The 19,974-nt window shown below is 36.9% G+C and overlaps 1 protein-coding gene across 5 annotated transcripts in view; it reads right to left on the bottom strand.

Moving 5' to 3' along the window:
* SNCAIP (synuclein alpha interacting protein) overlaps positions 1-19,974 on the bottom strand; it is an 85,638-nt gene that overhangs the window by 18,633 nt on the left and 47,031 nt on the right. For all 5 annotated transcript variants that reach the window (XM_070736319.1, XM_070736320.1, XM_070736318.1 and 2 more), the window contains 4 exons: positions 18,858-19,037; positions 14,694-14,807; positions 8,576-8,701; positions 4,907-5,076 (listed from right to left, as the gene is read on the bottom strand). In XM_070736319.1, coding sequence (XP_070592420.1) covers positions 4,907-5,076; positions 8,576-8,701; positions 14,694-14,807; positions 18,858-19,037 — 590 coding nt within the window. The remainder of the gene's footprint in view (positions 1-4,906; positions 5,077-8,575; positions 8,702-14,693; positions 14,808-18,857; positions 19,038-19,974) is intronic.

The raw sequence follows: 19,974 nt of genomic DNA on the forward strand, positions 1-19,974 counted from the left end.
TGCAAGCAAAGGGCGTTCCTTTCACGTAAAAATAAACATGCTCAATGGAATCCAGGAAGTGATCACCTTGGCGTTCTTAGCAACCTTCTGGTGACATCAAAGCTACGCCCCCGGAATCTCTTCGTGGGAAGGATTCCCCATTCGGGTTCGAGTTCGGGTTCGGTTCGGGTTCAGCCAAAATTTGCATAAAGTTCGTCCGAACTTGCTGAACCCGAACACTGTTGGGTTCGCCCATCACCAGCTTTAAATGACTAGTTATGATAAGCATACTTTTCAGCAACTCCTTTAAAAAGCAGAACACTCATCCCTTTCTCCCCTTTCTGTTCTTAGACTAGACTAGACTAGAATGACAGAGTTGGAAGGTTTAGTTTAGTTTAGTTTATTTAGATTTGTATGCTGCCCCTCTCCGAAGACTCGGGGCGGAAGGGACCTTGGAGGTCTTCTAGTCCAACCTCCTGCTTAGGCAGGAAACCCTACATCAATTCAGACAAAAGGTTATCCAACATCTTCTTAAAAACATCCAGTGTTGTCTACTTCTGGAGACAAACTGTTCACATTCACAACTTCTGGAGGAAAGCTGTTCCACAGATTAATTCTTCTTATTGTCAGGAAATTTCTCCTTAGTTCTAAGTTGCTTCTCTCCTTGATTAGTTTCCACTCATTGCTTCTTGTTCTATCAGGTGCTTTGGAGAATAGTTTGATTTTCTCTTCTTTGTGGCAACCCATGAGATATTGGAACACTGCTATCATGTCTCCCCTAGTCATTTTTTTCATTAAACTAGACATACCTAGTTCATGCAACCATTCTTCATATGTTTAGCCTCCAGTCCCCTATTCATCTTTGTTGCTCTTTTCTGTACTCTTTCTAGAGTCTCAACATCCTTTTTGCATTGTGCAGCCAAATTCTCTCAAATTCTCTTTCTTTTTCAGAATGTCATAAACTCCACCCAACGTATCTTATTCAATCCTCCCTTTCTTTTGATCCATTCACCCTACATTTTTAAAACAACTTGCCTCAAGAGCAAAAATCTGTATACTTCATGCCTGGCATAAAACTACAGTGTATTTTTCAGGTTTTCTCATTATCACCTCTTTTACACTTTCAATCAAAATCCTGCCTAACATCCTTCCAGGCACACTTAACAAACTCATCCCTTTGTAGTTATTGTAGTTATTACAGTCACTTTTGCTACAGGGGAACAATAAAACCATCCTTCCAGTCATCAGACACAGATGCAGCCTTTGCACACATGTTAAGCAAGTTGCAAGCCACATACATATTTCAACATTTCTACAGTTACACTATCTCTACCTGCAGCTTTACATCTGTCAACATTCTCACTTTATGACTTCTCATTAACCTTTTCTTGACATTTATAGCATTTATTTTAATTATACTCAACACTACATAACTCTCACTCTTATACAAAACTCTAAAACACTCCTTCCTCAGGTTGGTTTCATCCCAAATAATTTCACTGCTTCATATTTAATTCTATTCATTTAGCTCAAGTCTTTTTGTTTAGTTCTTTTCATCCACTTCCAAAAATTGCTGTGCATTTTAAGGAAATGTGGTGTCACATTTTGGAGTCTCCATTCTCCATTCTCTTATTTATTCATGTTAAGTGAGTAACAAGCAGTAGAAATGTTTGTAATTGTTACAGTAAGAAAAGAAAAGCTTTTTTCCAGACCTGTAAAACTATTTGGAGGAGATAAAAGTAGTTGACACGAAACCTCATTTTAAAAATTTCAACAAATTTGCAATCTGCTTAGACCCCTCTGGTTCCTAGTTAGACCAAAAAATATTAAAATTACTGTTAAGAAATTGTGTTTTATTTGTTAATGTTTAAATTTAATTAATTTACTCCTCCCCTACAGTAGATATTTGCCAATTTTTGTAAGGTAAACTGCTTAATGTTCAATGATATCCTGTGAGGGGCTACAATCTGTCATTTTTCAGTTATAAGTGTCAATTCGTGATCTGATCTCTTTGATGGAAAATATGCAAATATGTTATTGATTTGTAAGGAAAGAATGATATATAAGTTATGAGGAGGTATACCATGTCAGTATCCTACTTCTACTACAAGGAGTGGGATTTTGATATACTTGAGAACAAGGAATAGTAATGAGCATGAAGGTGGTAATGTAACAGGACTTTATTTTCTTTACATTTTTATACTTCTTTGTATTTCCTAACAGACAGGAAGCAGCAGGTAAAGCCAAGCAAAATCACATCAGATACCTGTACAGTTAGCATAGCCCCCCACCCCACCCCTAAGGTTCTGTACTCTCACCACTTCTCTTCTCTCTATATGTCAATGACTGCATCTCAAACAATCAATCTGTTAAACTACTGAAGTTTGCAGATGATACAACAGTGATTGGTCTCATTTGAGGCAATGATGAAACTGCAAACAGATGGGAGGTTGAACAACTAGCCTTGTGGTGTGATAAGAATAATCTGGAACTGTACACATTCAAAACTGTAGAAATGGTGGTAGACTTTAGGAGAAACCGTCCCATCCTACCACCTGTTACAATACTAGACAACACAGTATCAACAGTAGAGACCTTCAAATGTTTAGGTTCTATAATATCTAAAGATCTAAAATGGTCACCTAACGTCAAAAAGTCTAAAAAAAATGACTGTTCTGGTAAGGAGAACAACGGTTCATTCCATTCCATTCCATTCCATTCCATTCTATTCTTTAGGTAATTGCTCTACTAGTATACACAAAGGCATATACCAAGTATCCTAAATTTATTGTGCTTCCTGTAAATGGTTTGAAAATTGACAGCTTTGATCCATTACACATTTGGCTAGTGGGCTACTATATTCTACACTATGGTACCTTTTTCCCCTCTCCTATAAAACCTTGGCTAATGTTTACCTTTGAAACAGAAAATTTTCAGAACAGCTATATTTTTCCTTCTCTCAGAGTGCCAGAGTGTGCATAAAAATGCAGCCATCTCCTCATTACTGCTTTCACTTTCAGAATGATTTGCTTAAAATGTGGAACAAAACTGACAGCACAAGTCCAGCTGTGGTATATTTAAGTGGATAATTTCCTGGCTCAAAGGACATAGATTATTAACTCGCTTCTCAGTTGTAGAGCTTTTGAAAGGACAAATTTAAAGCTAGAAAGCATCCACATGATTTCAACCATATGTAGGCTGAATCTGTGGTACTTACAAATGAAAATGCTCATACACCATAGCAAAGGATCTGGAAATGGCAATATGTATTTTAAATGATTCACCGCTAGCCTAGTTTGTAGAACTAGAAACACAGAAGATTTTCCCTTTCTTTCTTCTGCTTACATATTTCCCTTTTGTGCTATTTACACCCCTACTATCTGTCAGCACTGATTTGTAACACAAAGTTGCAAGATTACCTCTTTTGCAGATTTATGAATTATTTCCATTTATTATTTCTGGCTATTGTGGCTCTATCTGTTTTTGTCTTCCAACAACATTTTTCAGTGTTAACATTTCTTGAATTAAATACCTGATAGAGACCAAATCTGTCTCCAATGCAAATGATTACTACATTAGATATATTTTACATAAGGCAATTATAAGTTGCAAAACAATGTAGACTTGAAGTGTTCGGCATTCTTCATAAATATCAACTATCACAGAGATATTGTCTTGAAATACATGGATCTATTAAGTAGAGGGAATAAGTAACCCTAAAAACCAAGTGTTCAACACTCACAACAAATGAATTTTAGGTATCATCCCTTATAAAAATTTGCAAAACAATAGGCTTCAATGTCTGCAGGTGGTGGTCCAAAAGGTGGCAAATGATAAGACTTAATGATATGTACTTGACAATGTCATGCCAAGTACTTAATCCTGACATCACTGTGTCATCATTTTGGCATCATCGTAATTTTTAGCATGTAGCTGGCTTCAATCTGGTTATACAAAATCAGTTCTAACTAACTGGGCAGCATAGAAATTAAGCAAACAAATAATCTAAAGAACTAGATTGCCCAATTCTCTGGAATCAACTGTGCTTTTTTTGTTTCCAGCAAGAAATCTTTGGTCTATCATCCAACCCAGACTGTGAGTTGTGGCAGTTTCCTTAGTACACTTAACAATCTTAGATGACTACTTGTCAATAAAACAGTAGAGCTAGGTTTGGAAAGGCATTCTCCTTGTTTAATCAAGCAACTGAGGTGAATCTGCTTTCCAGTTCTTATCAACTGAGCTAGTGCTGAATAGGAAAATTTTGAATAAATTGCAGATTCTTAGGGAGAAATTATGAATAATTTAATAAGCATGTAAATGCTTTACATCCACATCTCTCTCCCTCTCTCTCTCTCTCTCTCTCTCTGTGTATATATATATATATATATATATATATATGTGTGTGTGTGTGTGTGTGTGTGTGTGTGTGTGTGTGTGTGTGTCACATGTTTTTTTTTTTTGCTGAATTTGAAAATTAAGGGAGACTAGGAAAGATATATATATATAGTGCAATGGCATAATGAAAGAAATTGTGATTTGATGGTAGATAAAATTATTTATGAAAAAATAGAATTGAAAGTAAGAATTGTATGTTACAAGTTACATTTTATGTGTCATTAGTCTCACAATTTAGGGAATTCAGGTTTCTTTCAACATTCTTTGCTCAGATAGCATTCCTGGAGGACCTTTTCACAGTTTATGCTTATCCATGGAACGTGTTTTCAGTATGTCCATCACGTGTCCCAAGGGGACATAAACATAAACAATAAAATATGCAGTTAGTCTCACTGCCTGTTGGTACATGTTCAACTCAAAGTATTACATAATCTACCACAGAGATATGCATGAACCATAAAGTAGCTTAAATTAAACATTAATAAAGCCCTGTTTGAAAACAATGGGAATACCGCAATCAATTAATACTTACTCTTTTAGCTGTTTTGTTAACTTCACAACCTGGGATGCCAGTGACATACACGTCTCCACTACTACTAAGTAACGTGAACACATGGTGTATCCCTGCCGTTCAGCACTCTGGGAAGGTTTTTCTCCAACATGGTTTTGCATAGTCACATTTGCTCCGTATTCTACCAGAGTCTAAAATATATATAAATATTAAGAGCAGCTATTATATTGAGTGGCAGTGGGTTCAGTATATATTAGAGAAATCTATGGCAGCCTTCCCAGTTTAATTCCCACCAGATATAATAGGTATACAACTTCAAGAATTAGCTAACAAAACCAAAAGACATTCTGTCTGAAAATCATGGGAGTTGTAATTCCTCACAAAAGTTAATGAAACCAGCTTGGAGATATCTAGCAAACTATTACTGTAAGATGAGATATGGGAGAGTGAGTTCTCACATTGCTAGTAAAAAAGAAAACAAAATAAGAACACATTTCACCATTTCAAAAACAAAGCACTGAGGAAAACAAGGCCAGCATCCTTCAAAGCTGGGACCAAGTAGACTATTACATAGGAAAGGAACAAAAACAAAGCACAAAAGCATTTGAACTGCTTTTTTTTAAAATGAGTAAAGTTAGTTTCTGAATACAGCTAACTGAAGCTACTGATTTTTTCCCCCGGTTATGGTCTAACTTTCTTCAATAAATCTTAACTTTTTCTACATTCGTAGGTTTTCTTGTGAGAGTCTAAGTGGTTTCAGTCCTGCTTGATTGGATCAAACTAGACATGGTCAATGCAGCAAGATTCAGGGGGAAGGAGCATAAAAGGAACTCGTATAAGCAATATATTTTAGCTATTTGGAGAAAATAGCGCCAGCGACTTACCACCAGCAGCGTTTGTCGGAGGGTCGGGGGAGACACCGGACTCCCCATGGCAGCCGCCATTTTGTTTTCGGCCGAAATCTCGCGAGACGAGATTTCGGCCGAGAGTCAGGCCTACATGGCCTGACATGCTGCGTGGTCCGGGCGGGGCTTGCTGGCCCTATTTAAGGGCTTGCAGGCCCTGGGCCAAGCCTGTTCGCCCGGACTCGCAGCCTGAGAAGATACCCACCCGCCCTCCCTATTTTACAGTGTGTTATTATGGGTCGCCCCTAGGGGGGGCGAATGGGAATTTTTTGCGGCTTTGCCCCTTAGGCCGGGCCATTTTTTCACCCATTCCACACTGGGGAGATGGATGTGCGGTTAGGGGGTGCTTGCACCTTTTAGGCTGATTGGCTTACCTTTGGTCATTTGGGTAGGCAGGTTAGGGGCGGAAAACTGGGTGGTGGTTTAGCAACTGCGCGTTCTCCCTTGGGCATCTTTGGGGATGATTGACAGGTTCTCTCCAAGCTTGTGGTGGAAGCGACCTGAGCAGTTGGGGGGAACCTGTCTTTGGGTCCCGCACCTTGAAGTCCCCGGGTAGGGGTTAGCCGGCTGGACCCCCCTCATGCAAGTGCATGGCAGGGTCTCAGGTGAGGGAGTGGTCCCTCACCTGGACTAGCATCGAGATACGCCCATATGTTGCCCAGGAATGTTTATTGCTACGTCATTTCCGCCCCAGAAGTATTTGTTTGACCCTGCAGGTCCATTGTTTGGGTCATAGTTAGTTATGTGGTTATGCTAATTTATTTAAATTAAATTATGCTAATTTATGTTAATAAAAATGACCCAGTTTTAAATCCAGCTCTTGTGTCCGTGTTGTTACTCCGTCTCTTCGACAAAAGGATGAGATATAGCATTTGTGCTGAGAAGGTTACAATAATTTTTAGATGATCTTTAGAAACTGAATGAAGTAGGAGAATTAATGATCTGTTCCTTCAAGGTCTTTCATGTGTTCTTAACTTTAAAAGGATCCAAAGAATGTGATGTAATACTTTGCAATACTTCAAAGAACAAGTCATGTCAATGATGGCCTTAGCTTTTAATGTTAAATCACTCACCATGGATACAAAAGTTTCAATTTCATTTTCCATTTCCTATATTTTATTTAATAAATACATTCTATTGAGTTACTATGTTGCCATTATTTTGTTAGCTGAAATACTATTTAACAATATAATAAGCAGAGCACTTGCCAAACCTGATAGTACTTGTTAGGGCAATAACTAATCCATAGAATTAAAGCTGAATTCTTTGATCAAACTGTTATTAATAAGTAACTGCTATTATAAAATAAAGATTAATGACTTCCCTTTTCCTTATTGGGAGTTTCAGAAGCTAAGGACTCCAGGGTCATAGTAAGGTTTAGCATTTACATAAACAGAGCACCCATAGGAAATCAGATCATCGGACAAAAACATTCCACTTAATATTCCACTTAAAAGATATTAGAGGTGTGGGAGACATGAGTAATTTAAGGTATGTCAAATTTTGCAACTTTTAATTTCCAAATATTAGGGGTGCTCAAAGATTGTGACATGCCTTGGGGATTGTGAAGATATTTTGCTTACTTTAATAATACACTGTGTAAATATCATAACTTTTAACATTTTGTTTCATATGCAGTATGAGCCTAGTTCCATATACTTTTTAATGAAAAATATATATTCTAGAATATCATTTAAAATTAAGTACAGATCACTGATATGAACACTATAATTCCCCCCCTGAATTAGTTGATCAATTTTTTTTCTTTTTTTGGGGGGGGGGAGGAATGTAGCTCAACATAGGGCAATTGAAATCTTGATTCATGATACCAACAGAAACTCAAAAGATCCAACATAACATCCATTGCTGTGAGCCGCCCCGAGTCTGCGGAGAGGGACGGCATCTAATCTAATCTAATCTAATCTAATCTAATCTAATCTAATCTAATCTAATCTAATCTAATCTAATCTAATCTAATCTAATCTAATCTAATCTAATCTAATCTAATCTAATCTAATCTAATCTAATCTAATCTAATCTAATCTAATCTAATCTAATCTAATCTAATCTAATCTAATCTAATCTAATCTAATCTAATCTAATCTAATCTAATCTAATCTAATCTAATCTAGCTAGAAACAATACCTCCCAATGTTCCTGGAGGCCAAACATATTGCTTCATTCTGTTCTGAGTATATTAGAACAGTGTTTCGAAATCTAAACAATTTTAAGATATGTGGACTGCAAATCCTGGGAGTTGAAGTCTATACCTTAAATCAGGGGTAGGCAAAGTTGGCTCTCCTATTACATATGGACTTCAATTCCCAGAATTCCTGACCTAGCATGATTGGCTATGAATTCTGGGAATTGAAGTCCACACATCATAGAAGAGCCAACTTTGCCTACCCCTGCCTTAAAGCATGGGTGTCAAACTCACCACGTCATGTGACGTTTCATGACTGTTTTTCCATTCGTGGACGTGGCCTGCACATGACACATCTGGCCCGCAGGTCACCAGTTTGACATCCCTCCCTTAAAGTCAATATATCTTGCCGAGGTTGAGGAACACTTTTCTAGAACATAGCATAAATCAACTGTCATCTATGTAATAGATCTTACATTTCAAGTTAGCAATATTTTGCAATGTTGTTATTTGTGCCTTTCCAAATGTTGCTATCAATTGCTATCATCCCTCACTATATTATTTGGGACGCCTAAGATTTGTAACCCAGCAACAACTGGAGGCCACAAGTTTGGCAGGCCTATTCCTGTTTTGATTATTTACCTGTATACATCCTAAGTATCCATGCTGAGCAGCCACATGAACTGCACTATTGCCATCCTGATCAATTTCATCCAAAGAAATCCCTTGCTCTTGCATAAACTGAAGAAGCCATAGAAGGATTTTTTCCTGTAGGGAAAAGAGACATTTTATAAAGTAAAGAACAAATGTAAAGAACAAAATATGCACAGTAAATATTGATAATTAAAGTAGTATAATACAGTGTTCCCTCGATTTTCGCGGGGGATGCGTTCCGAGACCACCCGCGAAAGTCGAATTTCCGCGTAGAGATACGGAAGTAAATGCACCATTTTTGGCTATGGACAGTATCACAAGTCTTCCCTTAACACTTTAAACCCCTAAATTACCATTTCCCATTCCCTTAACAACCATTTACTCACCATTATTACTGGTACTCACCATTGAATAAGACACTTAGTGATCCTGATATTTATAAACATAATTATTTATTAACAATAATTATTTTTTGTGTTATTTATTTGCAAAAATTATTAGTTTGGCGATGACATATGACCTCATCGGGTGGGAAAAACTGTGGTATAGAAAAAAACCCGCGAAGTATTTTTTAATTAATATTTTTTGAAAAAACGTGGTATAGGCTATTTGCGAAGTTCGAATCCGCAGAAATTGAGGGAACACTGTATATATATATATTGTACAGGTATAAAATAACACAACAAGTTTAGCTAGTACCTGCACAACATAATTTAACACCAGTTGCATCTTTAGGTCATAGAAAACTAGTGTTAGATGCTATTAAAATTCCACTGAATATTAATAAAATTTACTTTCTTTACTTTAAAATAAATTTTACTCTCATCCTACAGTTGGATACTTTTCCATATGGGGTGTAAGCATTATTGAACTATGTTGAGTAAATATGCATAAGATTTTGTGATATTTCTATGATGATTGACTTTAAAATATTTGTGCAATCAAAACTGATATAGTTAAAACATCTATTCTTTTCTTGACATTAAATATTTGAACTAAATAAAAATTATTGGCTATTTATCAATAAAGATTTAATGCAAAAAAAATGCAAGATAGCATTGTGAATCTGTGTTATATATTAGTTATGGTCTCCTAACTATAGCATTTGAGTTCAGGCAAGATTGCTATTAAAAGGTAAATTTAAATGTTCACCCGCACACGCATGCTAGTCTTTTCCAGCTCTAAGGACAGTGCTCAGCTGAAGAGCCAGTGCTGTCTGAAGACATCTCCGTGGTTATGTGGCCAGAATGGAGCACTGTTACCTTTCTACCAAAATAGACCCTATTTTTCTACTTGCATTTTTTACGTGCTTTCAAACTGCTAGGTTGGCAGAAGCTGGGACAAGTAACAGGAGCTCACTCCGTTATGTAGCGCTAGGTATTCGAACCGCTGAACTGCTGACCTTCTGATTGACAAACTCAGCATCTTAGCCACTGAACTACAGCACCCCGAATATTGTTATTAGCACCTGTCTATTGATGGCACATGATTTCCTCCAAGTTATAACAAATTTGTACTATTTGTACTGTCACCCATGTTGTATAATGACTGTTAAACTAATTAGTCTACTTATATTTGGCTATTTGGATTACTGTAATATCTTTTTAGCATTTTTGTGTTTTTTTCTTTTAAAATGAAAAGAGTAATTAAATATTGGGAGCAAATAAGATCAACATTAATAAATCATGGGGCAGCATGATCCAGTTCTTTGGTACCCCAAACTGAAATTAATCATTCTCATGGCAGAAAAAGGAAGATGAGAAGCTGAATTATTTCCCACTTAGAACCTATTTATCTCCCAACACATTATGTCACAGGCATTTTAAGAGTCTTTCTAACAGCTTTCCTATGATATAGTGAGCAGCTCAATCTTTTAAGTGACAATGAATAAGCTGGTAGTTTGGAAAACTACCATTACAAGGAGATATTTTCTTAATGGACTAACTATTCCTGAATCATCACCAGTCCCCTTGCTCAGACTCTCAGTCCCTGTCATCTCATAGCTGGACATTGCAATGTTCTCTACATGAGGTAACCCTTGAAGAGGATTCAGAAGCTACAGGTGGTACAGAATGCAGCTGCACCGTAGTTCTTGAGGCCCCTAGTAATACCAGTGTAATACCATGTAACACCGGTGCTGTGTGAGCCATTTTGCTGCTGGATATAATTCAAGGTGTTGATTATTACCTTTAAAGCCCTTTAAGGCATTGCCTAAGGCTATCTGAGGAATTGTCTCACCCTTATGGGATTGGCCTACCCCACCAGCACTGGCAGAAGGGGCGTGCTGCAGACACCATCAGTCAAGGAATTCTGCTACGAGGGCTCCAGGAGAAAAGCCTTTTATGCTATGGCTCCTGCCCTCCAGAACGTTGTGCCACACCCATTTGCTTGGGTCTTCTGTAGGGTCCTTAAAACCTGGATCTGACAATTGGTTTGGGTCCCCAATAGGGGTGTATCATACTAGGGGGGATTATTGAACTGAGGGAAAGTTTCTAGTGCACTCTGGGGGCACTTTTCTCCTGTCCTTGCTACTTTTGGTAATTTTAATAGTATTTATCTGAATATTGAATGCTTTACTTTGCTGTTTTTAACTCTTGTAAACAGTGAAGGGCTACCAATTTTTTTACTACCACTTATGCATTTTCTTTCAACATCTTTCAATGCAAATTGGGTGTTCTGGGGTGGAGGTCCATTTTCTCTACCCCACTACGTTCCCCCTCGTCTGGGCAGTAGCCTACCCCTGGTTGTAAACCATCTAAAGTTGCTTGTAGGTGAGATGTATGGGATATACATTTAATAAGTAAGTAAGTAAGTAAGTAAGTAAGTAAGTAAGTAAGTAAGTAAGTAAGTAAGTAAGTAAGTAAGTAAGTAAATAAATAAATGCACAAATCTCTGATGACATTTATGTTTTAAACATTTAAGCCCCACCTCCACCTCATATCTAAGTAGTATGTTGAAGCTCCACATTCCTTAAAAATCATGGCCAGGGACTTAGCAAAAAAATACATTTGATGTAAATCATATTTCATTAAAATTAATTTAAGTAAAGATAGTTATTATGATTCTATATCTTATAGTTATTCTATATCTCCAAGTTGTGGAATGGCAAGAGGCCTTTTAGGTCAGCCACTTTCTCATTGAAGGAATTCAATTTAAAATTTCTCTATCAAGAGCCACTGCTTGAACATATCCAGGAAAAAAAGTCTATTGTTTTGCTTGGTAATTGATCCGCTGTTGATTTCATCTTCTTGTTGGGAAGTTATTTATTTTTTGGATTTATCCTGTCTTGTGTTTAGATCTTCCAGGAAAAAGGCATAATGATTTCTTCTCCCAATTTCCTTAGGAGATGGGTTGCCCCAAAATCAACTAGTGAGCTTCTGAAGCTAAGGGTAGACATTCCTTCAAATATTTGAAAGGTAGCATATATCTCTTTATTCATATTTCATTTATATTCAGTCTCTTAGTATCCTGACACTCTTCTCCAGCCGAATAGTATGACTGTGATAGGATGAAGTCAGTTGAATGGTTTTAAATGTTTTGGGTTTTTAAGATTAGGTTTAAAATGTTTGGATTTTCAAATGTAGCTTTTATGGTTGGATTTTATAACTGTCCACTTTGTATTTTTTTTTTAATGCTGTAAACTGCCTTGAGTCCCCTGGAGAAGGGCGGCCTAGAAATCCAAATAAAATGAATGAATGAATGAATGAATCCTTAATATTTATCACTTCTTATGTTATAACTATGTTGAGATGTAGAATTTCCCATGACTCCTCAGCAGATTGAACAATATAGCAAATAAATAAAATCATAGGAATCTATTTATGCATTGATCAAGCACAAATGTGCTTCTAAATGCTACAATTAATTATAAAATGGAAGCAGGATCACTAGAAATCATCAGTGAAGCAGGCAAAATAAAGGCAGTGGACTGCAATAAACTTATACTTTTCCCCCAAGATAAACTCATTTACAGCAATGGAAGAATGAGATTAGTAAAATTATAATAAAATTCTGTGTAAGTGTTATTGAGGCAAAACAGTTGTTGCTGACATATAATAAAATATAGAGGTAGAATTATATAGAAAATGTATAGCAACACACAGTCCTGAAAAAAACTTGGCAGAGCTGAAAGCTGATTTGGTTTGGATTATTAGAACAGCAATATGAATTAATCAATATAGTTTAAAATTGTTACACCAAAAATCTGTAATCAGTCAGACAACAGATTTTTGAGCAATATTCATTGGAACAAGTACTTAAGATTGTTCAGAAACCATATGAAGAAGATGGAATGCTGCTTACAGATTTATATGTTGAAGAAAAGGCTTATGTAATCTAAAGTTTGTTTTTCTTCAGAGCCATTCTTTCATAGTAGAAAATCTAGTTTTTAGTTAGTGACCATTTTGTCAGTTTTATACACAATCATATATAACCTACATACACTCAGCTTTTTGAATTAATGACTCCTAACAAATTGAAGAAGACGTTGCCAATGAAAAAGGTGCCAAAATGAGATCATTGGGGGAAAAATAGATTTGAGCAACTTCAGAGGAATTCCAAGGTTTGCAGAAGTATAAAAATATTTAAAAATGCTAAAGATGAACTCCAACCCTCCAAACAGGTCTCCTTTGCACATTAAAATAAAACACAGGATTTCTTCCCAACTATTTAGACCAAAGATATGTTTGTTGAGCCAGTTTGTTTGGTATACAGAGTTGGAAAGTAAACAAGGCTCATTTTTGCTATTGACATCCCACCCTCTAAAGATACACATCACTGGAGAAATGTTCAATCTACATCTCCTTATGATGTCACCATTTGGCAAGGATCCAGCTGGCTCCTTTATTTTTTCTGAAAAATTTTGGGTTCAAGGATATTCCTGCATTCAGACCTTGAACTAAGGCAAGGCAAGAGTTTCCCCCACCAAAAGCAAAACATCCTGTACAAGCTTTGCAGGGCAACATTGACATCAAGGGGTCTACTCTTTAGTGCTACCCCCCAACCCTTTTTGAAAACCTTTCCTATCATAGGAAGTATTTACTCAAAAAACAGATATCATGTGTGCCAAGTGCTAGAGGAAATAATTGTGTATTGAATCCATTCAAAAACACTAGTTCCTTGTAAAAATATTTCCCTTGACCTACAGCCAATTCTGATGTTTATATGGGTTATCTTTTGCCTGAAGTATGTTAAAAAGTACCTTGCAATTCTTATATGTTAGAACTGTTTTACATTTATTTCTGCAGTTCTTAACACTTAACAAGGACTTTGCATTTAGGTTTCACTTCAGGGTTGAAAGTAAATTTCAATTCTCCAGATATTTGCCTTATTCAGCCCTTGGGTTGATTTGTCTGAGGATTCTCAGGCATGATTCAGCTTGATTAGAAACTTCATTGCAAACAAGAGCAATGAAGCAAAGCTTTAAACAGAGCAGCTGACTTGCCTACAGCAGTTCAAAGGGGTTGGAGTCAGTCTATGAGTCTTATGCTTGTCTCTTCTTTTGATGATTGTGGGACAGAACTAATGAGTGTTCTTTTAAACTTTGAAACCACTGGCTCCTGTTGTGCCAGTCTCAACCTTCAAACTTAGCATAAAATGCAATTAAACAATGCACAGTTAATCCACAATTTACGGCCACAATTGAGCCCCAAATTTATATTGCTTAAATGAGAAAGTGGTTCAGTGAGTTTTCCCACTTTTTACGACTTGTCCTGATACATTTGTTAATGAATCTAATTTCCCCATTGACTCTGCTTGTCAGAAGGTCGTGAAAATTGATCATATGACTCTGGGACATTGCAACCGTCATAAATATGAGTCAGTTATAAGGCATCCAAATGTAAATCATATGACCATGGGGATGTTGCAACTGCCATAAGCGTGAAAAATGGTCCTAAGTCACTTTTTTCAATGTTGTTGTAACTTTGAATGGTCACTAAATGAACTGTTATAAGACAAGGACTACCTGTACTCAAGGGGAAAAATTGAATCTTTGGTACAGATATTACTTCCTATTTTTATGGATAAGCAGAATACATAATGTAGTGAGGGCAACCTGAATCAATTATTTTATATACATATGTATGTGATATCTTTCTTTCTGTACCTGCCCATAGCATCCGGCATAGTGGATAAGGCTTGGGTGATCCTTAGAGCAACTCAATTCTGCAATAGCTTCTGTTTCACTCACCATCCATCGCACACACTCCAGCTGACCATTCTAAGAAAAAGAAAGAAAAGGAAGACTTTTTTCCCTCCAGTTCCGCTTATTTGTAAGCATGCCATCATCACAACAGCAAACACACACAAATAAATAAATATACGTCCTGATAGTTCACACGCCAGGCTGCTTTCTTATGTGCTTATTATCATAATGGCACTGACTGCAGACTTATTTACAATTTATGAGTCATTTCTGCTGTGCAAACATCATTTGCTTCTAAGTGGCCTAAGAATTAAAATAGTCTTGAATGCATCAGTGTTTCCTTGATGGCATGCTTGTAAGAATTATCCTGTAAATATATATTTATTTCACGCAAACTCTTAGCAATCACTGCTGCTTCCCAGATGTTCAGGACTACAGTTCCCACATTTCCCAGACAGAATGACTGCTACAGTTCTAACACTCTGGAAGAACCATCTTATCCCAATTCATAACGTTAATATTAAAAATAATCTAAACATGAAATTGACATTGTTTAATAAAATGCAGATTTTGAGGGAGAAGAAGATAATAGATCACAGGATATTAATTGTTAATACAAAAGGAAACAATAGTTCTGTCTGGTAAGGGTGTATTTCAAACCCGAAATATCTGCTGTAAATTCTCCACAGCTTGACTTTCCCCCCAATTTTTCTGATTCTGATTATGGGGTCTCTTGTTAGAGAAATCAAAGGGTTAGACAACTGTGTTTTTAATCTTGATATTCTAGCAAAAATAATACCCACAACAAGGGTTAGAGTATGCTCATTATATATTTATTGCATTTCCCCACTTTTAATAACAATGTTAGGTGACACTAATATGATTCCATGATGCAAGGATATCCTGCAGCAGGTTTATGAAAATAGGTTACTTTTTGGATAAAATTTAAAGCGTTTTTCACTGTGATTGTATAAATAAAGATGAAATAGGTACTTCTTATACATCTTTATGTCAATTTGCACATTTAAAACTAAGACATCATAGATATTAAAGCTTTCTCACATTATCTAATGAAAATAAACATACTCTTTCAAAACCTTTCAGGAATATAAGAACACAAAAGAGCTATATTCCTTTGTATGCTTATCTGGCAGCAAGTCTCACTAAAGTCCAAAGGATTTATTTCTTAGTAGACATGCATACTAATGCATTGAAAAATAACACATTTCTTCTGGAAAAATGTCAGCTGACAGCTATGAAATACAAGAAAAATTACATTTTATAATATTGCTGAGTACTTGTAAAATATAACAGCATACACAGAAGGACCATCTTAGAATGAAACTTCTGCAGTGGAAAAAGACTACTATGTCTGTTTTGCAAAGTACTGCAATGAAGACAGACATCACAGTAATTAAACAAGATATAATATATTTAAAGAACATTAAGATCCAATAAAAACATTTAAGATGCCTTCCCCCTTCCAAGAGCTATATGTATTTCAAAAAGTAATTTTGAAGATTGATTACTAAAGTCTAAATCCGCAGTGGGTTGCTCTTGATTCAGCCCGGTTCTGTGAACTGGTAGTGGCGGTGGCAACAGACTCCACCCACCCACTCAGGCCACTCCACCCACCCACCCGGGATACTTCTGTGCATGTGCAGAAGCATCGTGCACGCACGCATGCAAACAGGTAGCAACGGGTTTTAGAACCCACTACTGGGCTGAATAATAATGCAGCCAAGCTGCACAAACTATGGGTATATGTTTATATCTCCGCACCACTGGCAACTATAAGGTCAAGAAACCATAAAGCCCATCTACTGGCAATTTAATGAAAACATTAAATTGAAATCTTTTTGGTGGATCTCCCAATTGTATTCTGTATGGACCTGTAACATAGCTTATTCTTCATTTTCATAGTCATAAATTGCAACTGTCTTAGAAGTGATTCAAAGACAGGATACCTGTGTCTTTCTAGATATTCTCCTTAAGTCATTTTTAAGCAGGAGCTGGTTTATTAGCCTTACTCTCCTAGGACCCACCATGAGTCCTAGGAGAAGGACAGCATAGAAATCAATCAATTAATCAATCAATCAAATAAATAAATAAATAAATAAATAAATAAATGAACGAACGAACGAACGAACGAACGAACAAATAAATAAATAAATAAATAAATAAATAAATAAATAAATAAATATTTAATGCTCCTATAATGTACAATTATAGTACTTGAAAATAATACTCTACTACGTATACAGACTCCTCTCAAAATTAAGTGTGTACTACACTCCGGTATTTCTGCGTAGATTTATCCATGAGTTCAATAAAACTAGTAAGTGTGCATTGGTTTGTAACCTAAGGCTGCATTCTCATGCAAGCTTAGGTAGGAGTAAAATTCTTTGAACATAGTATGAATTATTTATTTGAGTAATCATACATTGTGGTTTTCAAATTAATTTTGTATTAATTTTTTTGTTCTCGGTCCAGGGAGCACTGTTGCTAAAGGGAAACACTCAATGGTAATAAAGGCCATAGAGCAGCAAGTTGAAGGCTGGTTCTCCGTAATAGTGCACAAGTCATTGTCTTAACTGCTGGCCATTTGGCGGTATATGTGCTTTTATAGTACTGCTCACATTGTTCTTGATTTCAGTAAAAAGGCAAAGGTTTCTCCTGTCAGTTTCTGTCCGTCTCTAGGGCAGTGATGGTGAACCCTTTTCTTCTTGTGTGCCAAAAATGAGAGTGCACGAGCGTGCAATATGCTGGCACACAACAACCCCCCTCTTGGGTCATTTTTCACTCCCAAGCTTCCCTGAAGCCTCCAGAGTGCAAAAAGCAGCACAATGGGCAAACCAGAAGTTCAGAAAAACAGACTTCCGGTTTGCCCTTTGGACCATTTTTCGCACTCCGGAAGCTTCAGGGAAACCTCCTGAAGCCTGGGGAGGGTGAAAATGGCCTTCCCCAAGGCTTAAAATCAGCTGGCCAGTGTGTGCATGTGCCCTGGAGCTGACATAGGGCAACGCTTTACGTGCCCTTGACTGTGGCACACTGGCATAGGTTCGCCATCATGGCTCTAGGGGATGCTGATCTGTGTTTCTTAACAGAGGAAGCCAGCATTGTCCAAGGATGTTGTTGTAGTCATGTGTCTATCATATCTACGGTATCTATTATCTACGGCTGACCTATCCAGATTCACTAGAGTGCCTTCCATCCCCTGTCCTATTGCTCTCCTATATCTCAAGACCTAAAATGGTCAACTAACATCAAAAACATAATCAAAAAAGCACAACAAATAATGTTATTTCTGTGCCAACTCAGGAAGCTCAAACTGCTCAAGGTGCTGCTGATACAGTTCTACAGAGGAATTATTGAGGAATTATTGAGTCTGTCGTCCGCACATGTCATCCGCACCTCTATAACTGTCTGGTTCAATTCTGCAACCCGCCAAGACAGACACAGATTTCAGAGAATAATTGGAACTGCAGAAGAAAATAAGTACTGCCAACCTGCCTTTCATTGAGGACCTGCATATTGCACGAGTCAAAAAGAGGGCTGTGAAAATATTTACTGACCCCTCGCATACTGAACGCAAATTGTTTCAACTCCTACCTCAAAATGATAGAGCACTGCACACCAAGATAACTAGACACATGAACAGTCTTTTTCTGAATGCCATCACTCTGCAAAACAAGTAATTCCATCACTACTGTAAAACTATTAACTAAGAATAGAGAAGACTATTACTATTAGTCTTCTCATTGTCCCTATCACCCATCCCCTCTCACTTACAACTGTATGACTGCAACTTGTTGCTTGTATCTTTGTATCCTTATAATTTATATTAATATTGATTTTTTTCCTAATTGCTTATTTGTACCCTATGACAATCATTGTGTTGTACCTGATGATTCTTGACAAATGTATCTTTTCTTTTATGTACACTGAAAGCATATGCACCAAAGACAAATTCCTTGTGTGTCCAATCACACTTGGCCAATAAATTATTCTATTGTATTCTAAAAAAATCCCCACACAACATAATTCATATTATTATGTCTAAGCAATGTACATTGACAAATGGGTACCATATCTCTTGAATATCATCATAGAACTTTATATTACCTTTATTGCTAAGCCCGCTGGAGTTAGCTGTTCATTGTTCCGCTCATTCAGACAGTCTTCACCCATTAGAGAAGTAAGATGCTGTAAGCACTCAGCATGTCCTCTCGATGCTGCAACGTGTAAAAGATTGTTGCCACTTTCGTCATGGATTTTGTCCAGATTGTCCGCTGCAAGATGTGGCTTATGAAAAAGATAAAAACTGGAAGCATTAATTCATTAATTCAGATAACATACAGATTAACAGAGTTGGAAGGGCCCTTGTAGGCTATCTAGTCCAACCCCCCCAACACACACACCCAGGAGACCCTACACCATTTCAAGGTCAGCTCTATTAGCTGCTCCTATATTTGTTATGTTAGAAAATATAGATTATGTGTATTGGATATTTTTAAATTAATACAGGTAGCTCTCAAGTTACGATGTAATGGAGCCTGTCCATCACAGTCAGAACTTGTGACAGTAAAATGTAAAATGGAATGGTCAGTCATGTGAACGACCCAATTTTATGATTCTTTGTGCATCTGTCATTAAGCAAATCCCGACAGTCATTAAGGGAATGCCATCTTTGTTATGAAACTGAGTGTTTGCTATGGATGTGGTTTTGCCAAAAACTGGAAGTAAATGCTGGGTTTTTTTTTGGCAAAACCATCATAAGCATAGTCAGGTAACTATGGAACATTGTAAACAGGTATAAATGTGACCCAGTTTCTCAGCATTTGAATTATAGTCATGTGAGCAATGGGAATGGGAGTTCAACCCCTGGAACTTCAAATCTGAGTTGTAAGTAATCCCAGGTAGATCTGCCTGGACTTTACTTGCAAAGCGAATGGTGTAAGTTGAAAACTACCTGCATGTAAAAAAAACAATAACTCATTTGTGAAATTTAAATACATCTTTTTTAATTTCTAGAAGTTATTAATGAGAGTCAGATCAGGAGTGGATAATATTTTATAGAATTGTCATTTTATTTATATAGATAGATAGATATGACGGTCTTGGCATATTCGGGTTTCTTCCCATGTAGGATTCAGAAATTTCTGGCGATGTTTTGACGAGGTCCCACTCGTCATCTTCAGGCTGATGTTTCTGTCCTTGTTATATCAACAACCCCAGGTGT

This window comes from Erythrolamprus reginae, chromosome 2 (genome assembly GCF_031021105.1).
Source record: "Erythrolamprus reginae isolate rEryReg1 chromosome 2, rEryReg1.hap1, whole genome shotgun sequence".
In the NCBI taxonomy this organism is placed as follows: Eukaryota; Metazoa; Chordata; class Lepidosauria; order Squamata; family Dipsadidae; genus Erythrolamprus; species Erythrolamprus reginae.